The sequence below is a fragment of the Heterobasidion irregulare genome (genome assembly GCF_000320585.1).
Source record: "Heterobasidion irregulare TC 32-1 unplaced genomic scaffold scaffold_08, whole genome shotgun sequence".
Taxonomy (NCBI): Eukaryota; Fungi; Basidiomycota; class Agaricomycetes; order Russulales; family Bondarzewiaceae; genus Heterobasidion; species Heterobasidion irregulare.
In genome coordinates this window covers 886345-905922 of record NW_009258204.1, presented here as the reverse complement: position 1 = coordinate 905922, position 19578 = coordinate 886345, and the positions used below count along the sequence as shown (strand labels likewise).

The 19578-nt window shown below is 53.7% G+C and overlaps 10 protein-coding genes across 10 annotated transcripts; 6 read left to right on the top strand and 4 right to left on the bottom strand.

Moving 5' to 3' along the window:
* Nucleotides 1-107: 107 nt before the first annotated feature.
* HETIRDRAFT_35948 (alpha subunit of putative F0F1-type ATP synthase) lies at nucleotides 108-2443 on the top strand (the record flags this gene model as incomplete). The annotated part of the gene is made up of 10 exons (XM_009550445.1): nucleotides 108-169; nucleotides 232-286; nucleotides 409-495; nucleotides 550-597; nucleotides 665-1309; nucleotides 1365-1597; nucleotides 1652-1767; nucleotides 1829-1974; nucleotides 2036-2106; nucleotides 2166-2443. Coding segments are annotated over 10 exons (1634 nt in total), but the record flags the coding sequence as incomplete, so codon positions are not given.
* Nucleotides 2444-2722: 279 nt separating this feature from the next.
* HETIRDRAFT_410793 (uncharacterized protein) lies at nucleotides 2723-3198 on the top strand. The gene has a single exon (XM_009550858.1). The coding sequence runs from the start codon at nucleotides 2731-2733 to the stop codon at nucleotides 2908-2910; it is 180 nt and encodes a 59-aa protein (XP_009549153.1). The 5' UTR covers nucleotides 2723-2730; the 3' UTR covers nucleotides 2911-3198.
* On the bottom strand, nucleotides 2723-5476 carry HETIRDRAFT_445760 (uncharacterized protein). The gene is made up of 11 exons (XM_009550857.1): nucleotides 5437-5476; nucleotides 5356-5383; nucleotides 5199-5293; nucleotides 4963-5120; nucleotides 4601-4766; nucleotides 4328-4499; nucleotides 3846-4173; nucleotides 3709-3798; nucleotides 3571-3654; nucleotides 3289-3420; nucleotides 2723-3210 (listed from the first exon to the last, which is right to left on the bottom strand). The coding sequence occupies exons 1-11, from the start codon at nucleotides 5459-5461 to the stop codon at nucleotides 3103-3105; spliced, it is 1386 nt and encodes a 461-aa protein (XP_009549152.1). The 5' UTR covers nucleotides 5462-5476; the 3' UTR covers nucleotides 2723-3102.
* A 162-nt stretch (nucleotides 5477-5638) lies between these two features.
* Nucleotides 5639-6642, top strand: HETIRDRAFT_478173 (uncharacterized protein). Its single transcript, XM_009550856.1, has 4 exons — nucleotides 5639-5721; nucleotides 5774-6078; nucleotides 6142-6232; nucleotides 6336-6642. The coding sequence occupies exons 1-4, from the start codon at nucleotides 5704-5706 to the stop codon at nucleotides 6405-6407; spliced, it is 486 nt and encodes a 161-aa protein (XP_009549151.1). The 5' UTR covers nucleotides 5639-5703; the 3' UTR covers nucleotides 6408-6642.
* Nucleotides 6643-6817: 175 nt separating this feature from the next.
* On the bottom strand, nucleotides 6818-8600 carry HETIRDRAFT_35941 (mitochondrial import inner membrane translocase). The gene is made up of 6 exons (XM_009550444.1): nucleotides 8255-8600; nucleotides 8059-8190; nucleotides 7769-8004; nucleotides 7352-7694; nucleotides 6986-7285; nucleotides 6818-6924 (listed from the first exon to the last, which is right to left on the bottom strand). The coding sequence occupies exons 1-6, from the start codon at nucleotides 8591-8593 to the stop codon at nucleotides 6892-6894; spliced, it is 1383 nt and encodes a 460-aa protein (XP_009548739.1). The 5' UTR covers nucleotides 8594-8600; the 3' UTR covers nucleotides 6818-6891.
* Nucleotides 8601-8773: 173 nt separating this feature from the next.
* HETIRDRAFT_410788 (uncharacterized protein) lies at nucleotides 8774-9632 on the top strand. Its single transcript, XM_009550855.1, has 4 exons — nucleotides 8774-8973; nucleotides 9031-9190; nucleotides 9262-9387; nucleotides 9449-9632. Exons 1-4 carry the CDS (start codon nucleotides 8911-8913, stop codon nucleotides 9514-9516), a joined length of 417 nt encoding a protein of 138 aa, XP_009549150.1. The 5' UTR covers nucleotides 8774-8910; the 3' UTR covers nucleotides 9517-9632.
* Nucleotides 9633-10304: 672 nt separating this feature from the next.
* On the bottom strand, nucleotides 10305-10986 carry HETIRDRAFT_420076 (uncharacterized protein; the record flags this gene model as incomplete). The annotated part of the gene is made up of 3 exons (XM_009550854.1): nucleotides 10305-10533; nucleotides 10586-10690; nucleotides 10775-10986. The coding sequence occupies 3 exons, from the start codon at nucleotides 10984-10986 to the stop codon at nucleotides 10305-10307; spliced, it is 546 nt and encodes a 181-aa protein (XP_009549149.1).
* A 2603-nt stretch (nucleotides 10987-13589) lies between these two features.
* HETIRDRAFT_453418 (uncharacterized protein) lies at nucleotides 13590-14448 on the top strand (the record flags this gene model as incomplete). Its single annotated transcript, XM_009550853.1, has 2 exons — nucleotides 13590-13786; nucleotides 13836-14448. The coding sequence occupies 2 exons, from the start codon at nucleotides 13590-13592 to the stop codon at nucleotides 14446-14448; spliced, it is 810 nt and encodes a 269-aa protein (XP_009549148.1).
* Nucleotides 14449-15001: 553 nt separating this feature from the next.
* On the bottom strand, nucleotides 15002-16469 carry HETIRDRAFT_104193 (uncharacterized protein; the record flags this gene model as incomplete). Its single annotated transcript, XM_009550852.1, has 3 exons — nucleotides 15002-15455; nucleotides 15757-16103; nucleotides 16158-16469. The coding sequence occupies 3 exons, from the start codon at nucleotides 16467-16469 to the stop codon at nucleotides 15002-15004; spliced, it is 1113 nt and encodes a 370-aa protein (XP_009549147.1).
* Nucleotides 16470-16608: 139 nt separating this feature from the next.
* HETIRDRAFT_35934 (MFS sugar transporter) lies at nucleotides 16609-18948 on the top strand. Its single transcript, XM_009550443.1, has 7 exons — nucleotides 16609-16732; nucleotides 16792-16987; nucleotides 17047-17432; nucleotides 17486-17712; nucleotides 17768-18195; nucleotides 18256-18371; nucleotides 18431-18948. Exons 1-7 carry the CDS (start codon nucleotides 16655-16657, stop codon nucleotides 18605-18607), a joined length of 1608 nt encoding a protein of 535 aa, XP_009548738.1. The 5' UTR covers nucleotides 16609-16654; the 3' UTR covers nucleotides 18608-18948.
* Nucleotides 18949-19578: the final 630 nt, after the last annotated feature.

Sequence of the window (19578 nt, the reverse complement as noted above, 5' to 3'; positions counted from 1 at the left end):
GATTCGATCTCCGCCCGAAGCTGAGCGTTGAAGTGTCGCGGACAGCCGGAAGCGCGCTCAGTCCACCTCCTCTCAGTCTTTCCGTTTTTTCCCCATCCCCCTCCCTCCCATGCACAGATTCGCCCTCAGAAACTCTGGCCGTGCCGCTGCGCTCGCCGCAACCGCAAAGGTCGGTCCCCTTTTGACGCTGTTTTTTCCCCTGTGATTTCCTCACGAATGCACCAAAATCAGAGCGCTCCTCGCGTCGCACCCTCGGTTGCACGCTCATATGCTACCGCGAAGGCTGGTACGTGCTCTTGTCCAGTTTCGTTCCCGTTTCTGCGCTCAAGTTTGGGTCCTGCCCTTGCGCTTACCCCGGCGACTGTCCCCCGACTTTGAACACTCATCCTCTATGACACGTCATTTCAGCTGCCTCGGAGGTTTCTTCCATCTTAGAGTCTCGGATAGCTGGCTCTTCCGTTGGCAGCGATATTGAGGAGACTGGTCGCGTCCTCAGTACGTTCTGTCAGATTGTCCCCTTCGCCTCCATTTTTTCATAATTCTTTACAGGCGTCGGTGACGGTATTGGACGCGTTTGGGGTCTCAAAGACGTGCAGGGTACGCTCGGTTTCTGCGCTGACTCCACAGGTCGTTCTAACGGACGCCTTTTGCTTCACCCTTGCAGCCGAAGAGATGGTGGAGTTTTCTTCCGGCGTCCGCGGCATGTGCTTGAACTTGGAAGCCGACAACGTTGGTGTCTCCATCTTCGGTAACGATCGTCTCATCAAGGAGGGCGATACTGTCAGGCGTACTGGCCAGATCGTCGACGTTCCTGTCGGCCCCAACCTCCTTGGCCGTGTCGTCGACGCCCTCGGTAATCCCATCGATGGCAAGGGCCCCATTGAGGCCGCTGAGCGTCGCCGTGCGTCCCTCAAGGCTCCCGGTATTCTCCCCCGTCGCTCCGTCAACCAGCCCATGATGACGGGTATCAAGCCTATCGACGCCATGGTGCCCATCGGCCGTGGCCAGCGTGAGCTTATCATTGGTGACCGTCAAACCGGCAAGACCGCCGTCGCCATCGACACCATTCTCAACCAGAAGCGGTGGAACGACGGTCAGGACGAGGACAAGAAGCTTTACTGTGTCTATGTTGCTATCGGCCAGAAGCGTTCCACCGTCGCTCAGCTCGTTCAGACTCTTGAGGAAAATGACGCGATGAAGTACACCATCATCGTTGCTGCGACCGCCTCGGAGGCCGCTCCCCTCCAGTACCTCGCTCCTTTCTCTGGGTGCGCCATGGGCGAGTGGTTCCGTGACAATGGCAAGCACGGTAAGCCTGTAGCTTGAAATGAAGTCACTGTACCTGCGGTTGAATACTTCAACAGCACTTATCATCTACGATGATTTGTCGAAGCAGGCCGTCGCTTACCGTCAGATGTCGCTCCTGCTCCGTCGTCCCCCCGGTCGTGAAGCTTACCCTGGTGATGTCTTCTACCTCCACTCTCGTCTCCTCGAGCGTGCTGCCAAGATGAGCGAGAAATTCGGTGGAGGTTCCCTCACTGCTCTGCCTATCATTGAGACCCAGGGCGGTGATGTGTCCGCTTACATCCCCACCAACGTGCGTTGTCATCCCCTCTGACATATTCATCTCTTGCTGACAGTCATCCTGCAGGTCATCTCCATCACTGACGGTCAGATCTTCTTGGAGGCCGAGCTCTTCTTCCGTGGTGTCCGTCCCGCTATCAATGTCGGTCTCTCGGTCTCCCGTGTCGGTTCCGCTGCGCAGACGTAAGATCTGCATTGGTGATTTTTCACGCGATGACGTCACTTAAGCTCGATGCGTCTACAGGAAGATCATGAAGAAGTTCGCCGGTTCGTTGAAGCTCTACCTTGCCCAGTACCGTGAGGTTGCTGCCTTCGCCCAATTCGGTTCCGATCTCGATGCCTCCACTCGGTTCCTGCTCGCTCGTGGTGCCCGTTTGACCGAGCTCCTCAGTGAGTTTTTTTTCATTTACTTTATGATGATATGTATGATCTTACAGTCTTCATTTCATAGAGCAAGGTCAGTACCAGCCCATGTCTATGGAAATCCAGGTCCCCATCATCTACGCTGGTGTCAACGGTCTCGTGAGTACTTCTGGCCCGTTGTCCAGTTACCACCGCTGAATCTCCGCGATCCCTATCAGCTTGACTCCATCCCTGTCGACAAGATCACCAAATGGGAAGCCGAGTTCCGTGAACACCTCACTGCCCAGCAGACCTCCCTCCTCGAGAAGATCGCCACTGGCAACGTCACCCCCGAGGTCGAGGCTCAGATCAAGAAGGTTGTCGAGGAGCACGTTGCGCAGTTTGCTTAGATGGTGTATTCTACCTCGCTTCGCTGCTGTGAGCCGTCGGAAGGTCGACGTCTTGACGTGCGATGACAGACACAAAATACATAACGTCTCTTTTTTCTTGTCTGCTCACTGCACTGGTGTGCGACGGTATGATGAAGCGCGAAGTCGAGGTATCAATGTGCGTCATTTGTAAATCAGGCTAGAGCGCACTCTAGATTGTCTTCTTTGGTCGGACTTCAGCATATCTCGAAATCGTCCCGTTCGCCCCAGAAGGGCGTAGACGTCCTTGAACACGACGTAGCCATGAGAAGGTGTTGTATGTGACCATGTTTCACACTATTGTGGCAAATTTGATGAAAGCGATCGGTCAAGGTGATCTCCGGCTGCGGCATCGAGGCAGAATGAGAAATGGTCCATGATACGAGCTTCGAGGCTCTACAATCCGAAAATCTATACAATCATTCATAAGTACATAGTAGCATATTTGTGCAGCAGGAAAGCACTGAATCTTCAAGGAAAGGAGAAAGCGATGGAGGCAGCGGCAAGAGTGCGATTTTCGAGGAGAGAGGAGGGCGAGGTGAAAGATAAAAGGTGAAAGACACCACGGGTTTGGGAGTTGCGATCCTTCCGCTATGCATATGAACACTCTAGTCCGTAAACTCGACGAGGAGAAAAGGAGGCAGCGCAGATTTGTAACGATACACGGATATAGCACGGGAGAAGAAAATGGAGCGCTAGGTTGATATGACGAGGAACGGGCGGGAAGGATCGCAGAAATTCAGGCCCGCTAGGTGTCCCCGTCTGACGTGACCGTCGAGTCGGGGTCGAACGTATTGGTGTCATCGTCCTCGGTAGAGTCTTCCTCTTCTTCGTGCTCGTCCATGGACTGCTTTAACTGCAGATATACAGATGGATACGATGTCAATGGTGCTGAGTGGACACTGTGAAATCTTGTGAAGATGAGGAGTCGCACCATTTCTAGGAGCTCATGGCACTCATTCAGATGGGCCATGACTATCCCTTGCCCCTCTGGCACCGACCCATCCACGCCAACAAACTTGCCATCCTTGCGCATCGAGTCGATCTGGTACAGCGCTAGCTGATACTATACACGCGGCGACAGTTATCAGTACATGTCTGTGTGAATGACCTATGCGCGCCTCTATGCGTGCATTGTAGCACGTACGCAGCGAAATGAAGTCACAGAGAGCGAACATGATGTAGACTAGTCAATGAGCCGAAACACAACACGCACAGGATACAAGTCTCGCGGGCTAAAGGGTCCACCGTATTTGAGGACTTCGTTCAAACATTTCTTGACGGTCGACAGCTTATTCGCCTGAACAATGAATTGTGAACAAAAAAAAGGGAGGGAGTCATCGACAGGACATACCACAGGCATAAGCTCTTCGGACACGGGTTCGCTAGACGAAAGGAGACGGTAGATGACACCGTAACATCGTCGAAGAAGGTAAAGCAAGACCTGTATACCTCATGAGTACATGTAATCAATTCAAACAGGTCACCCACATATTGCCCCGCGGGTTGATTTCCCTCAGAGTCCATGAATTTCCCATCGACCCGCATCTTGTCGATCTCTTGCAGACTAAGCGAATAGTTCCACAGGTCCGTCTCGCGGAGGCTCCAGCGGTGTGTCAACGCAAGACCTTCAAGCTCGGCGCGGAGATCGAGTAAGCGGTCGTGTATAGGCTTGAGCGAGGTAGCCACGTGTTTAGACTCCTCTTGTGCACGTATCTCCTGCGCAATGTCGAAGCACTCCTCTAAAAGTGAGGAGCAGATAGCCTGCGAAGCTGGGATCATGCCTCCGGGTCCGAGGAACTTGCCGTCAACGCGTTTACTACATACGGAACGGTTGTGGGCACCAAGACAAACATGAGTCACACGAGTGGGTTGATCGGCGTCATACAATGGGGAAAGGGGAAAGAAACAAGCGCCAAGAAAGGCACATGAGTGGTACATGCATACATGAAGTCAACAAACGTGTACTCAACGAGTCAATTTTTCGTAATTCCTCTTGAAGAGGTTTTAGTTCGGCCTTATGTGGTCCTTGCTTTGCGGCGAGGGCCACTAGCTTCCGCCGGATATTCACGAGTTTTTCATGTATCGGGATGAGTTCGACCGAGAGAATGGAAAGAGATTCGAGAAGGGATTGCAAGATGCTATCTGAATGGGACGGAGACAAAATGCACCGTAAGTTTGTGGAGAACGCAAACCGGGCAATGCCTTCCGGCCTATGCATACGGCATGGGAATCCGAAGACGCACAACATTCGTTGAGCTGCCGCTCGAGCAGCTTCGTCATAGCTTCGGGATGCTTGCCGCTTTCTGCGTCATGCTTTATAATGTTGCGTAGCTCGCCCAGGCGTCGGTGGAACGGTGCGAGGTCGGATTCGTTGTATATGGCCGACTCGTTCATATGCTCAAGTATTTGCTTCGAAAACAAACGGGTCAGCGGAGCACCGGAGAAGAGCATTGTGGCATGATGCGTGCTTGGACCGCTGCCAATGCTCCAGGGGGCTTCGGAAGGGTGCCCACGCCCTTCCTAAATCTATTTATGCCCTCGGGTGAAACATCGTGCGGAGTCACAGCAAGGGCCCGGGGCAAAATTGGAAGAGCGAGATACTCACCCGCATACTAGCCAGCTGAGAGTAAGTGGCGGGGGCCTCTTTGGTCTTCCCGATAGTCAGGAAGAATAGAGAGAGCAGATTGAAGATATCTGCGAGCGTCGTGTCCAAGCGGTTGTTGTGGGACGTATCATCGTCGCGTACGTCGTTCAACTTGGTGACTACAGGCATCAGAGGGTAAGAGAGTCAGCGAGACAGTGAGCAAGGAGGGGAGTCATTGCAAAGCCTAAGGGGCTGACCTTGCTTGATGGTCGCTTGGTACAAGCTGTTGACATCCGATGCTTTAATATAGTCCCCTCTGTCCTTCTTGAGTACCGTCAAGCGGTTTCGGATACTAAACGGCGATCGATGAGGGGCGCGTCGAGGAAACGACTCGGGGGGGCAAGCGATGCTTACTTGATGACCGCCTCAAGGATCGAAAGTTCTGCAAGGCGAACCGTCGAAGACCAAAATCAACCGATAAACCACACTACCCACCTTCCTGAGGCACAGGAGCTGTCATCCTGCGGTGAGTGTTGAAGATGAAGAGGTTGTCGGCAAACCGAGAAGAGCAAGACGAGAGGACGGACCCACAATACGAAATGGAATAATCACGTGGTCTTCTTAAAGATCAGGTTTCTCACGGCTACCACAGTGTTCGAGCTCCGCTTACACCGTACGACTCGAGTACTTCCGTAATAACCTACCTTTGCCCAAACCCCTTCCAACCTCATCCTCGTCCCCACCTTCCTTTCTTCTGCATCCATGGAGAAGATCAAAGAGGTTGGATTCTTCCTCCGTCTTTCGGATCTCTGATACCTGATCGATGTCGCAGAAACTCTCGTCTTTGCGCACCGAAGCCGACAATGCCGTGGCTCGCGCAGAGGACGCAGAAGCGAAGAATAAGAAGTTAGAGCAGGCGATCCTCGAGAAAGACCAAGAAATTGTGTCTTTGCAACACAAGCTAACCATTCTTGATGGCGAGCTTGAGAAGGCTGAGGCCAAGTTGAGCGAGGCGAAGATCTCCCAGGAGGAGGGCGAGCAGAGCAAGACCACGATGGAGAGTCTGCAACGAAAGATCCAGTTACTCGAGGAGGAGCTCGATGCTGAAGAGAAAAACGCGAAGGAGAAGGTAGAGAAGTGCGTGGCAGCGTACGATTGTGATCGGAGTTGACAATCTGATGACACTGCGACACCATGCAGGCTTCGACAGGTTGATGTCAAGGCAGAACATTTCGAACGGCAGTTACAGCGCGCTGAGCAGGAACGGGACCAGTGGGAGAAGAAATACGAGGTACGAGATTTGACCTTGCGTGCCCTCCCTCTACTGCATAACGCAACTTACCGATTCACCGTCCGCTATCGTGCTCACTAACATATATCATGCATCTTTTCAGGAAGCACAAGAGAAATACCGCACATCGAAAGCTGAGCTCGACGAACTTGTGCAGAACATGGAAGGTCTTTAGACTCATCGATATCCTCTATCTCGCTACCCTTTCCATCACCCATGTTATGCATTGTGATGTACGTTCCATTTTATGCTTGTGCTGCTCTGCTCTTGATTACACCCTGCATCATTTAACTCCTTACTAGCTCACATAATTCCTCCACCTTTTAGCGACGAACCGGAGGAATGAAGTAAATGAAAATTACCTGAATATGTCTAAAATATCCATCGAGCAAACAAGATCATTGACCATCTCGGCGCATCCTGTCATGCCGTAACCTGAAAGCGTGAATTATCCTGAACGTTTTCAAAACGTCAAATCAGACTATGGAGCAGGTAAGATATATCCCGAGTGGTGGTTATGAATCTGGCGTGCGTAGGTCCGGAAGGTACGGGTCAGAGATGAGGATGGTGTCTAATATCGTAGAAGATTTGAGCGAAAACTTTTAAAGATCGAAGGACGTTATATCCGGATCACACAAGATCATCGTTGGTTGCGTAGCCTAGAGATATGCCCGCGCCGAACGCCTCGCCATCTGTGAATTGACAAAAGAGCCCCTTGAGCACTTATACAGTGCAAGATGGAGTAGGACACACCTCCACAACTTTCCATCCGCCAGTCAACTCATCGTCTAGGCCCTCCTCCACCCTCGTGATGACGGCTGCATAATGACACTGCTCCACTTTGTTCTCTGCACCCACCACAATTTCTCGTGTCTTCGCATTCCTGAACAGCATCACCTCCTGCGTCGCGAACGTAACCACAAACACGGGGATATTGTTCTCTAGGATCTTGCCAGCGGACACGTCGACTTGGCGAATGTCCAGCACCTTCGAATCGGATATGAGCCCTTGGCGAAGGTACTGTTCCATTGTGGCCCAGAGCACATTATATGTCTGCATCAAAGAGTGCCCATGGTCAATCTTCTCGTCACGTGAAGAGACGCAACCGCAGATACATACCGCTTCACTACACCACGCTCCTAGAGATTCTCGATCTGCACTCAAAAACGCGTCAACAACCTCCGGCACAATGTATTCTCGTAGCTCTCTTTCGAATGATTCCATGCTGAATGTCGGGTCTAATGCCTTCATCATACGCATAACTTGAGCTGTCTCGTTCTCGTCGAACCATGACCCAATGGTCGACGTGACGGAGCGTAAAGATATAATTGCTGGGTTTTCCGACTCTTGATACGACTGATTGAGCTCGCCGAAATATCGCAGGATAGGATTCGTCTCTTTGAGCTTCTGCCATCGCTCCTGTCGAGGGGAGGAGGCGTGGAGGACAAGGGCTGAGCCTGCTCTACGTGATTTGTTCCACGTCAGCTGTGAGTTATGTATAGCGCGGACGATGTATTCTCTGAATGGTGGACGCACTCGGCATTTGCGGAGACACGCTGTTTCATCCGACCCTCCTTACCAGCTTTGGCGAGACGAAGTTGCCGCCTCTTCCGCCTCGCCTCCTTCTCCTCAAAGCCGGCATGTTTCGCAGTGCCCGAATCATCGAGCGCATCTATAACAGTGTCAGCAAGTACTTTGTACGCTGCTGTGTTTCGGATGGGCTCTGTTGTCGACGCGATGGTGGAGGAGACGGCCGCAGATGCCCGGGAAATCTGTGACGCGGACCGTCGACTCAACACGATAGCCTAAGTAAACAAGTCACATACCGCACGAGCAAGATCGCTTTCTTCCATAGACTTCAACGCCTCTCCAACGGCGTCTCCGACCTTGACACCACGCTTTCGCAAGTCCTCAGCTGCCGCACGCAACCGTGGGTTCTCTTTTATGCTCGACGTCAACTGTTTCAAATGAATGGGCATAAGACACGATTTTCTGTTGAAGCAGCAATGATAACAAACGCACCCGAGCCCGCTCATATGCCGCCTTCGCCTTCTTCATGGCCTCCGAGTCCTGGAACTTGTCCACATCACCCTGAAGCTGCTTTACGTTGTCCTGCAGCTCTCTATTCTTCCTCAATTCGTCCTTCAACACGTCCACAAACGTTTGAAAAGGCGATTTTGGAAGCTCGTTCTTCCTGTGTGCAGACGAATGGAACCCCTGGGAAGAAGACACAGACACAGTTGCGGAGGAGAGGGCAGAGTGTATCCGGAAAGGTGACGCATGGCCCAGGCGCTGTGCATGTGCGGCTGCGCGCAATGCAGAGGGAGCGGGGACGGCACGACGAAGGTTACGAGGGAGCATTTTTGAGATGTTTTTCAGAGACGTGGTCGACGACGACGAGGACAGAAGGATAGAGTCCAGCGAGATCTTCGAAAACATTCGGCATATCATGTGATCCCGATCCTCCCGTGATGCGAGGGCGTGACTTTGGGTTGCATCACCCGCTTGCTCAGTGGCTGACGCGGTCTCCACACGCACGAACAGGTCGCTTGATGAGCCTGTGCTGCCGAAATATATATAAGGCCTTTTCCAAGTCCCGCATCTGCACAAGAACACCCGGGTCTCCTCTCTCAGCCCGTTTAGTCTCCCTACATCCCAAATTCGTGATCTCCAGAAACATGGCCGACTCATCTCAGGTCAGATCAGATGCGGAATGGCGTGCAATCCTCTCTCCACAGCAGGCATGGACATCATATCGATCTATCAGTCATTCCGAAATCTGATTGCCAGCTATCTAGTTCCGTGTCCTCCGTGAGAAGGGGACTGAACCTGCGGGTACTGGCGAGTACGAGCACCTCAAAGATGAGGGTGTCTACTCGTGTGCGGGTTGCAACACCCCTCTGTACAAGAGCACGACCAAGTTTGACAGTGGTTGCGGCTGGCCAGCCTTTTTTGACGGTCTGTTCTTCCTGAAATCTCTCAGTGCCTTCTTTCCGACTCGGTGCTCTTTTTGCCTCGCCCTCTTGAAGCTATACCGGGCGCGGTATCTAGACACGAAGACCGCTCGTACGGTATGACCCGGATAGAAATTACCTGCACAGCCTGCGGCGGTCACCTCGGTCATGTCTTCAAGGGAGAAAGATACAATACCCCCAGTACGTCCGACCCCTTCCACAACCCTGGTATGCGTATATCTCACTATTTATTATCCCGCAGCCGACGAGCGTCACTGCGTCAATTCTATATCACTTAAATTCCACGAAGAGGAGGGTAAGAGTGCGTAGAGGGTTTTGAGATGCTCTGCAGTCGTGATCTGACATTTGCCTCGGGGAGTAGAAGCAGAGTCAAGTGTGCCTGTAAACAACGATCAACGCTGTATTTGTATGTGATTTGAACGTCGCTCAGAGTGTGCACCTTGATACCTCAGCAAAGCGCACTCCGACGCATATAAACAGAAGCTCTGAGTTTCATGCACTGCATAGAAAAAACTAGTCCTCCCCTTATCGTCCATCGGACCCGCCCCACTCCCGTCGATCATGGTCCTAACGTTGTATAGCATCCTCTTATTGCACGACGCCGCTTCAAGGGCTGTATGCTTACTTGACCATCCCAAATATAAAAGCGAATTGTCACTTCGTAGTTGAATTGACATCTTCAACTGTGCCCCAATCTCATGAAGCCTGGTTGGAAGACTGGTATAGTTCTCTTCATCACTCCTTCCGACCTTATTCCATCTTAACGCTTCGAACCGTTTGCCCCCAAGTTCACCGTTTCATCGGTGAGTAGATATCTTTGTAGATCGCATAAACAGACCATCCGATATATCTCTCAACGGTGATCCTGCGCTTGGATCTGCAGTCTGTACGTATGTTCTCGGGTGAAGCCCAGCTTCTCTGGAAATCTACGAAGGTTAATTGAAATATAAGATATTGTAGTACTTTTGCAACATGCAACTCAAAAAGCAAATCCATCTATGCAAGAGTGGGGGGATGAAAAGCCGCGAAAAGATCATGCAAATCAAACAACGTCTACGTCTAGAATCCTCGCGAAGGCGTCCTGACCCGATGCAACCTCACATCCGGCCCTCCTCGCGCGCATCCTTCCAGATGCCTTCAGTCGCAGCGCGTATACGCATGCCGATACTACTGACACTGTCGAGCGCCGGGCGCACGTCGAGCGAGAACACGGGGGATCCGTCGGAGAGCGGCGGAGCGCTGTAGTAGTCGATGACGTAGCGCACCTCCTCACCCGTCGAGGGTCGGCGGACGACCCAATCGTGTCGGTCGAATGGAGGTTCGTTGCTGGATTAACATGAGTTAAAAGTTGGCGAGGAGAGGAGAATTGAGGACGTACTTAAATCGCATAGGTAGCAGCCAGCCTGCGAAGAGCCAAAAGCGTGCTTTCGGGGAGAGCTCGCCTGGACGGCCCTTGAACTTGACGAGCTGCAGATCCTCACTCCTGATACACAGTTCAGCAATTGCAATGCATGCACACACGTGTGTACTGATATGTGCACCACTGACATGCGCCGTTGACACTCACTTGTTCACCTGATCCTCCCACCGCTTCACCTCGTCCCACGCCATCTCGTTCAAGAAGTTATGTATCTGCACCATAGTCTCGACATGCTCTTCGGGAGTCTCCCATCCCTTGCGCACGAGCGCGTTGTAAAACTGCTGAGGCGAGGGGTACTCCCAGCGACCGGCGGCGTCGCGGGGAATCGAGGAGGTCTCGCGCTCGGTCGGAAGGTCCATGGTTTGGGAAGGCGCAGGGGACTGTGAGAGCTTTGGGAGGTTGTTGCGCGGATCGAGCTCGTCGACGTGGATGGGACATTGAGCGGGAGCGGACACAGCCGTGGAAATGGGGGGTAAGTGTTGAACTGGGCAGCTTGCGCTTGAGGATGATGCAGACGGCGGTGGTGATGAGGCAGAGGCGTGGTCGATTGGACAGCGTGCGGGACCCGCTGTGTCTTTTGCAGCCGTGTGCGGGACTGGGCATGCGCCAGACTGCGAATTTGAGAAGCTGGATGCCGCCTGAGGGATAGATGTGGTTTGTCCCATGATGAAGTGTTGCAATGAGGAAGGAGGGCGTGGAAGGGTGCTCAACAAGTTTGAGCGGACTCTACAAGCGGCGACACTCAAAAATTCGGAGATCGGGGCTCTTCGGGTCTCTGCTCGGGCCGCCTCGGAACCTGCTCACTCTCCCACTGCACGTTCTTGCCACATCGCTGGCGCCGAGCGCTGGCACCAGCTGCATGATCGTGCTGTACCTGCCAACGTCTCAATGATTGAAGGTCGTGGCGAAGACCAACAACGCGTGCTCCTTTGCAACGCACCGACATTCATTGTCCTGGTATATGAATGTAGTGCCTCGTATCCACCGGACATTTTGTCACATCTTTTACAATCTCGAAGGATCCTCTTTCCTTTCTATCCAGGTGATCAGTAGATCATCTCAAGCCTACTTTCTCGCTCAATGATTTATTCAGGCAAGCCGCCCTGATCACCACTCCAGTAATGACACAGCCTATCCGAAATCACGCGCATCCCATCATTTTCTCCACGGCAAAAAGGCAAATGCGAACCACATTCTACCACATTTCTCTCACCCACCAGTCTTCTTCAGCCACGTTCTGCTCCATGCGTCCCTCGTTGCGTAGCCATCACCAGTCAGCGAACAGACATCCGATCCATTGTCATTTCTAAGAATTACAGCATACCACGCTATGCATTTACCAATGACGCTAACTCTCTTCTCTTATACAACCGCATCGATCTTACAGCAGGTCAGAGAACGGAAACTCCTCGCGCGTTGCAACTCGCAAAATCATGATCCCGTAGTGATCGCGCGTCCGATCATTTCTGCTCGTCCAGTATGTGTCACCGACGGCCACAAGCGCTGGACATGTGTTTTCCGCGAACGACGGTTTCTGTAGCCCTGGGATCTGAGATGCGACGCTCAATGCTCAGGGAGTTGCCTGATGCGCAAGGACAGCCCAATTTTTTGCAAGTCTGGTCTATTTACACATCCTCGTGCACTAACCGAGACCTCCGGTGGCGGGGCCGCGAGTGCTGTCTTCTTTCGCGTCTGCGCACGACCCGGTCATGTGAGCTCCAGGCAAGAACGTATGAAGTCATCCTCGACTAAGGATATCCACGCGAAGAGAAGTCACTTCTACCTCTCATCTAAGCGCCGTCGCGGTGGGAGTCTGTAGCCCATAGAAGGCCCCCAATGGACACGCCCCTCATATGACAACTTCGATGAGGCAGCTGGTTTGTCCTCGACGCTTTCAAGCACGCTATATGTGATGGAACCGATCTACTTTATCAGTTAGTTCTATCCCCGAGTATAGACGTGATGCCGAATCTGTAGCTCTTTCCCTCGCCTGCACCTCCAAAGACCCTCCAGCACATGAGTAATGCGCCTCGCTGTGTCTATTCACATCCAAACACGTTACTCTGTGCTATCCTGAGCTATCTAGAACGACAATGTGATGTCCCCATGTCTCGTTATGTGTTGGCTGCGAAAACGCAGATGCGCCTGACCCGTTGTCTTTTCCACAGGATCTCATCGACCGCTGGTCCCGCACTGCCAAGCCCACATAGGAACCGAGGAACCTTGTGCGCGGAAATCAGGGGGAGTCACGCTTTCCCCTGCAGCTCTCTGCAGTCTGTATAGTCTGTAGCCTAAAATAGTCCTATGGTCTCTTCAAATTAAGTTCTAGGAACACCTGACCCCATGACCACCCCGCAGAGAGCCCTCCGTTCTGGCTCGCCGCCACCAGCGGCCAACCTCCTGCAGTGCTTTAGCCTGGTTTGGGACAAAGAACCACACCTCGACCGAAGGGTGGCCCTGGACGCACGGCATGAATTTATAGATTTGAAGTTCGATCGCTGTGGTCTGGAGCTTTCGGTGCCCACACCCCTCCCGTTCTTCACACCATCCTGACTCGAGTACCTACCCCTCGTCTCCTTTCCCTCAACCCACCTTCTTTCACCCCAAGCCTGCAGCTCTAACGCTTCTCGACTGACAACCATCCGCCCAGTATATCATGGCCGCCGTCACGCACCTTCCACCCATGATTCATATCCGTGCCCCCGAAAAAGATGTCGACCTTGCTGAGCGCGCAGTTTAATCCGACTGGACTATATCATTGTTTAGAGCTGACGCCGCCTTCGTTCAATCTCATCGGCTCCTCTCGTGGAAGAAGAGAAACCCGTTTGGAAGACGTCCGGGATTTGCGACCAGTGCTTGCTCATCTCTCATTGTACGTCCGTTTGTCGTGTCGGCCGAATATCTCCATGTACATATCCCAAGTTCTGCTGGCCATCCATGACGAATTGTGATGCTGCTCGATATGCCCACCCTCACTATGTTCCGCACGGCTTCATTCTTCAATCCTAGGCCTCCTCTGGCCTCCTTTAACGTTATAACGGCAAGTGATGCAATCGGTGGATGGTCCGATGTCATTCATCTACATTCCATGGTTTGGCACCACTTGGCTCGCCCGCTCAACGTCAGTCAACGCCAGGTGTACGCGTACTTCACGCTCCCGTTTATGGACACCGCATCACCGTCCTGCTCTTCCTTTGATCCATCATAGTCGGCGCGCCGCAGCCCGCACGTCTGATACACTTTCGAGTCCCCACAACCTCTGCACCCGCCCTGCAACGTCAACGTCAGGCCCCGGCAACGATCGCGGGCGGCGGGCGCGCTTTCGACTTCCAGGCCATTCCCGCTCCGGCCGCCCCATACTCGCCCTATCTACCCAGTTTAGCCTTGTCCCATCCCGCCCTATCCTGCCCCGCTTATACCCGCTGCAGGACAAGCCAGCCTTGCAGCACCCCGCACTCCGCCCCACACCCAAGCCAAGTCATCGACCATCTCCCCACAGCCCCCCACCCGCACTCAACCAGGCTCGGCCGCACCTCCGCACCCCAATCAGCGATGATCTAGCCCACTCAATTAACCCCAAATCCAACCCCACCCACTCCGCAGCCCCGCATCCGCACCCCCGCCCTGCCCAACCACTGCCGCCGCGACCCTTCTTCCGATCCACGAAAAAAAAACCTGCCCCGCAGTTTTTTCCCCTCGCGCCCAGCCCACCGACGCGGCGGCATTTCAAATTGGGGCCGCGCATCGGCTCCGGACGATATTTACGCGCTGCATGTAGGATCGGGACCCTTGGCACCGCGCTGTTTCGAGCGCATACGTAAACGGTTTGCGTCGCGGAAAAAAAAAAAGTTGTTGGTGATCGAAGGCGGTCGACGTCTCAGTCGGCACGTCTCGTCGGGCCTCTGGACAGCGCTGGATGGTCTCGAGCGCAGGGAGAGAACGCTGATACTTTTCAGCGACTGCTCGACGTGTTTCATCGTGCGCGAGGATATCAGACTTTGCGCGCTTTCTCGGGGCCAGCGCGGATCATCATCTTGCCCGTTGTTTCTTGCTCTTTTCTCGTTGCCGTTTTCGCTTTTATTAGCTTGCAAGGCTACCAGGAAGAATTCAGATGACGGCGTTCGCGTTCGCAGTGAGATCCGCAAGCCGCGGCCCCCCCGCTTCAAGAGCGCCAGGGTAATCGATTTCGAGCTTGATGGTGATATCCTCCGGTGATGAACGCGTGCCGTCATCAATGCACGCTCTCGCACGCTCCTCCAGTCAAATACATAGCTACAATTCAAGTCTGAGGTCTACAAGCATGACGTCTATTCATGTATGTGGACGCGGGGACTGGAAGTCGAAGCGGCGAAGCACAGCACATGGCATCATGCATCAAATGCGGGGCACTGCGGGGCGTCGTGTGGGGGGCGTGCGGGGAAAGAGGGGGTTCGTTGGCGACGACACTGCGACGACATCCGGCTTCCGACTCGCTTTGGCTCCCTCGGGCTCTCTTCTCGCTGCGTGCAGCCTCTGAGAAGCTCCGAAGCCCGATCCCGCAGAACCCGTATGGTACTTACTTTTAGAAGCTCGCGGGAAGGCGCGTCGCAGTGCGGCTTCGAATAATAGCTGTACACCGGAATCGTTGCCAAACGCTGCGCGCGCACCTGACCATGAGCTCGATGAAGCAGCTTGAAAGCGGATGATACTTTCAGGGCATCTCAGGACCGCTGGCCTGACTCCTGAGAACCGCGACGCGGGAGGAACAAACGCGCTCGCCGCTGCTTGCCGGGGTCCGGCGATATCAATTCGGGAACAGTTGCAATCTGCGTACTCGCGTGTCTGTTTTCTACTCGAAGCGGTGCGGGGCAACAGACTGTCAGCTGTGTCTGCGCCTGCAGGACCGGACACTGATCGCAGCGTCCATCCGAATCGGATCCTCGAGAGACAAGACAAAGAAAATGCATATATATTCGTGAGTATGACGCAAAATTGAGGTACAACGTGCAGAAGAGGCTCAACACAGTATCGAACCCAGAGGCTCTGCAAGAGAACTGTGAATTGTATAGCAATCATGTCATGTTGCGCGGATGAGGAATCGAGGGAATGTTGGAGCGCGTGCCGGCCATTCCGAACGACGAGGCACGCACCGTTGAGGCGTCGAGCATGTGTTTGTCATGACGCGGAGGCTCTCGCAAAAACGTTCGAGAGGTGGTAGGTGGTGCAGAGCTGCTGGCAGCAAGAACGTCGGGGCGAGATGACCCGGATCCGGATCTGTTCCATTATGGAGGTGTCGGGAAGCGGGTGTAGCGAGCTCGGTTCGGAATTCGGAACGAACGCAGAGCGGGCCCTGACAGCTCAAGTCGAGGACAGGCGAGCAAGGGGGGTGTGAGACTGGTGCCGAGCGGACAGCAGCCTGCGGCAGGAATATGGATTGGAGGATGCGGAGATACGAGAGCTTAGAAGCGGAGGGGTACTGAGAGGCAAGGCGACTCCACTGAATCTGTAATACTCAATGTCTTGGGTGCCTCGGCCGAGAAACGAGGGGCACGCAGCGCAGTGATCGGCGGGCGACAGTATCAGATGGGGATCGATGGAAAAGTGAGTGTGCCTCTGGGGAAAGTGGGGAAAGGCGACGCTGGACTGCGGTAGGATATGCCAGAATTTTGTGAGGAGAGGGAGTGGGAGGAGTGCGGGAGGGAATGAGATGGGCAGGGAAGAGGAAAGTATTAGCCGGCGGGGAAGAGACGTTCTGCGCACAAGCAGGGCGGGCAGAAGGGCGGGGCGGGGATGAAACAGGCACGGGACTGACCCCACCGGGGCGAGCTCCGTAGATCCCGGGGTCCCCAGGGGAAGTTGACATCTGAGATCCCGTTTGGGGCAGAAATCAGACGAAGCATGTGCTGGGTTGCGCCGTGTCGTCGGTCGCGTCGTCGCTGGAGGGCGTCGCATAAAAGGCGGGCGTCGAGGTCCCTTCTCCCTCGTTCCAAACCTCCCCTCTTCCCAGCGGACCACGTTCACATCCTTCTCCTACCCACTCAATCAATAATGGCAGGCGGTCCCGTTGCCACCGGTGCAGGTATTGGCGCCAATGCCCCGAAGTCAAAGCTCTCGGGCATTCTCATGGTCTGTCCCTTCTGTCCCCCCTCTGTCCTTCCTTCGTCCTCACCCAACCCCCATCACAGACATCATTTGCCGCCTTTGGTGGTATCCTTTTCGGTTATGACACTGGTACTATCAGTGGTATTAAGGAGATGAAGGACTGGCTGCGCACCTTCGGTTCGCCAACCACTGACTTGGTCACCTACCCTAAGGGCTACTACATCACCTCCTCGCAAGAGTCCCTTGTTGTCTCCATCCTCTCTGCCGGTACCTTCTTTGGTCAGTTTATTTACTTATTTATTCCAATCTTATTCGATCTGACATTCACACTCGCTTAGGTGCTCTCCTTGGTGCCCCCGCCGCTGATTACCTCGGTCGTAAATGGGGTATCATCTTCTCCATGCTCGTCTTCTGTATCGGTGTCGCCATGCAGACTGCCGCAACCGGGATGGCTCTCTTCGTCGTCGGTCGTGTCTTCGCGGGTCTCGGTGTCGGCCTTGTCTCCACCCTCATCCCTATGTACCAGTCCGAGTGCTCGCCCAAATGGATTCGTGGAGCCGTCGTCTCAGCCTATCAATGGGCTATCACTATCGGCCTTCTGCTTGCCTCTGTTGTCAACAACGCGACTCAGAACCGTGACAACCACTCGGCTTACCGCATTCCCATCGCCATCCAGTTCGTTTGGGCTGCTGTCCTCGCGTTTGGCATGTTCTGGCTTCCTGAGGTACGTGTCTTAATTTAGAGGTCGGAGTACATTGTCTGACGGCCGTGTTTTAGTCTCCCCGTTGGTTGGTGAAGCGTGGTCGTGACGCGGATGCTGCCGTCGCGCTCTCTCGCCTCACATCTCTTTCGCAAGATGACCCAGAGCTCCAGGCGGAACTCAATGACATCCGTGCGAACTTGGAAGCCGAGACCGCCCTTGGCGAAAGCTCTTACCTCGACTGCTTCAAGTCTGGCCACAACAAGATCCTCTTCCGAACTATGACCGGCATTCTCATCCAAGGGTAAGTGTCCTCCTTTATATCGATGGGTTTTTCCTGACCTATTACATTACTATAGTTGGCAACAACTCACCGGTATTAACTTTATCTTCTACTACGGCACGACCTTCTTCACCAACTCCGGCATCCACGACCCCTTCCTCATCTCTGTTGCGACCAACATCGTCAACGTGTTCATGACCCTTCCCGGCATGTGGGGTGTTGAGCGTTTCGGTCGCCGCCGTTTGCTCCTGGTCGGCGCTGTCGGCATGTGCATCTGCGAGTACCTTGTGGCTATTATCGGTGTCACCATCTCCGTTCAGAACCAGGCCGGCCAGAAGGCACTTATTGCTCTTGTCTGTATCTACATTGCTTTCTTCGCCTCAACCTGGGGTCCCATTGCTTGGGTTGTCACCGGCGAGATCTTCCCGCTCAATATCCGCGCTAAAGCCATGTCCATGTCCACCGCGTCCAACTGGCTCTGGAACTTTGGTATCGGCTATGCCAGTGCGTGTCACGTGTACTTCTTTATCTCTGGCGATGCTGATTGTCTTTGCTTTTCATCAGCGCCCTACCTCGTCAACTCTGGTGCAGGCAACGCAAACCTCGGTGTCAAGGTGTTCTTCATTTGGGGAACGACTTGCTTCTGCTGCATCATCTTCACCTACTTCTGCATTCCTGAGGTATATGCTTTCCTGTTACTCTGTCGCTCTTCTGTCTGTCTGACAGAAATTCTTTTCAGACAAGGGGCCTCTCCCTCGAGCAGGTCGACATCCTCTACCAGAACACGACGCCTATTCGCTCTGTTGAGTACCGTCGCCGCCTCGTCGCCGAGAACGTGCATGCCTCGGATCCCGAGGCGATCGCCAAGGTGTCTTCGCGTGTCGACCACGACGCGCACAGCATCGAGAAGGTGTAATTGCCGTGCTATTCGGATTATTATTTGAACTTTGTAGTCGAAAAGGAGCATGCCCCGCGCCGCATGATGTTTTTTAGTTTCTGTTTTTTCCACGCTCTTCCACGCATACCCAGGCATACCCGCTGGGGCTGAACGCGTAATTATCTCTTCGATCTTCTTGGGGTGATCATATGGGTGTTTACGGGCACGGTTTTCTTTTTGCGACGCGATGCGGAGGGCGACGAGGCTCCGATTGTAATACGACTTCTTCACGATGCACCACGCACGCTCATGTACAACTAGCACTTCTCCTCTACTACGATTCACGCATTAATGCACACTCAATTCATGTCTACGAACTCCGTTGGTGTGGTGTGATGGACGGGCAAGCGCAAACCACCTAGCAACATAGTCAAGGCGCATGCCTCGAAGCTTCTTTGACGTTTGCCTGTCTGGTCATTGACATCACTCACTGCAGTACAACAATAATCACCGCTCGCATCAAACTCTATAAGTATCGGTCCACACCTATAGCGAATACCACGTGTACCGCAAGTACTAGAAGTGCACCGAGCCTTTGCACTGTTCGCATTCACTACTTAGGAAATCCTTCGAATTCTAACATGTCACTTTGCGCCGGCACACTTAGAAGAAGCCGTAGGCTCGGACGAGAATAGGTGACCCAGATCCATCTCCGACGCATACCATTCTGGAATCGGTGACTCTAGACTGTCACTTGGTTTGGGGAGAAGGGCGGACCCCGGTGCACAGTGCGGAAGCATTTGGCCAGGCCTGGTTTGCTGGCTTGCGCGAAGCGCTCGAAGCACCAGGCTTGAAAGGGGGGTAATCTGGGGTGATGCATTCAGGGAATGACGCATGTGTGCTTCAGCAGTGCAGCTTTGCTCTCACGGTGCAGGGCGTATATGACCGGCATCATTCTGCGACAGCTCAAGAACGGCGAGCCGATTGAGTTCTGAGGACCTGAATGCTTG

Excerpts from the sequence above, each read along its gene's own strand:
- HETIRDRAFT_410793 (XM_009550858.1), top strand. The coding sequence starts at position 2,731 with ATGATACGAGCTTCGAGGCTCTACAATCCGAAAATCTATACAATCATT.
- HETIRDRAFT_445760 (XM_009550857.1), bottom strand. The coding sequence starts at position 5,461 with ATGACAGCTCCTGTGCCTCAGGAAG. Across the intron at positions 3,799-3,845 it reads ATCAACCCGCGGGGCAATAT|GTCTTGCTTTACCTTCTTCG; the intron begins GTGGGTGACCTG and ends TGAGGTATACAG. Across the intron at positions 3,421-3,570 it reads GCCCGCGAGACTTGTATCCT|TATCAGCTAGCGCTGTACCA; the intron begins GTGCGTGTTGTG and ends CCGCGTGTATAG.
- HETIRDRAFT_478173 (XM_009550856.1), top strand. Across the intron at positions 6,079-6,141 it reads GCGAAGGAGAAGGTAGAGAA|GCTTCGACAGGTTGATGTCA; the intron begins GTGCGTGGCAGC and ends GACACCATGCAG. Across the intron at positions 6,233-6,335 it reads AGTGGGAGAAGAAATACGAG|GAAGCACAAGAGAAATACCG; the intron begins GTACGAGATTTG and ends GCATCTTTTCAG.
- HETIRDRAFT_35941 (XM_009550444.1), bottom strand. The coding sequence starts at position 8,593 with ATGCTCCCTCGTAACCTTCGTCGTGCCGTCCCCGCTCCCTCTGCATTG. Across the intron at positions 8,005-8,058 it reads AAAGCGATCTTGCTCGTGCG|ATTTCCCGGGCATCTGCGGC; the intron begins GTATGTGACTTG and ends TCCGCGTCACAG. Across the intron at positions 6,925-6,985 it reads GCGGATGGAAAGTTGTGGAG|ATGGCGAGGCGTTCGGCGCG; the intron begins GTGTGTCCTACT and ends GTCAATTCACAG.
- HETIRDRAFT_410788 (XM_009550855.1), top strand. The coding sequence starts at position 8,911 with ATGGCCGACTCATCTCAGGTCAGATCAGATGCGGAATGGCGTGCAATC. Across the intron at positions 8,974-9,030 it reads CAATCCTCTCTCCACAGCAG|TTCCGTGTCCTCCGTGAGAA; the intron begins GCATGGACATCA and ends CCAGCTATCTAG. Across the intron at positions 9,191-9,261 it reads CTGGCCAGCCTTTTTTGACG|CTATACCGGGCGCGGTATCT; the intron begins GTCTGTTCTTCC and ends GCCCTCTTGAAG.
- HETIRDRAFT_35934 (XM_009550443.1), top strand. The coding sequence starts at position 16,655 with ATGGCAGGCGGTCCCGTTGCCACCGGTGCAGGTATTGGCGCCAATGCC. Across the intron at positions 16,988-17,046 it reads CTCTGCCGGTACCTTCTTTG|GTGCTCTCCTTGGTGCCCCC; the intron begins GTCAGTTTATTT and ends ACACTCGCTTAG. Across the intron at positions 18,372-18,430 it reads CCTACTTCTGCATTCCTGAG|ACAAGGGGCCTCTCCCTCGA; the intron begins GTATATGCTTTC and ends AATTCTTTTCAG.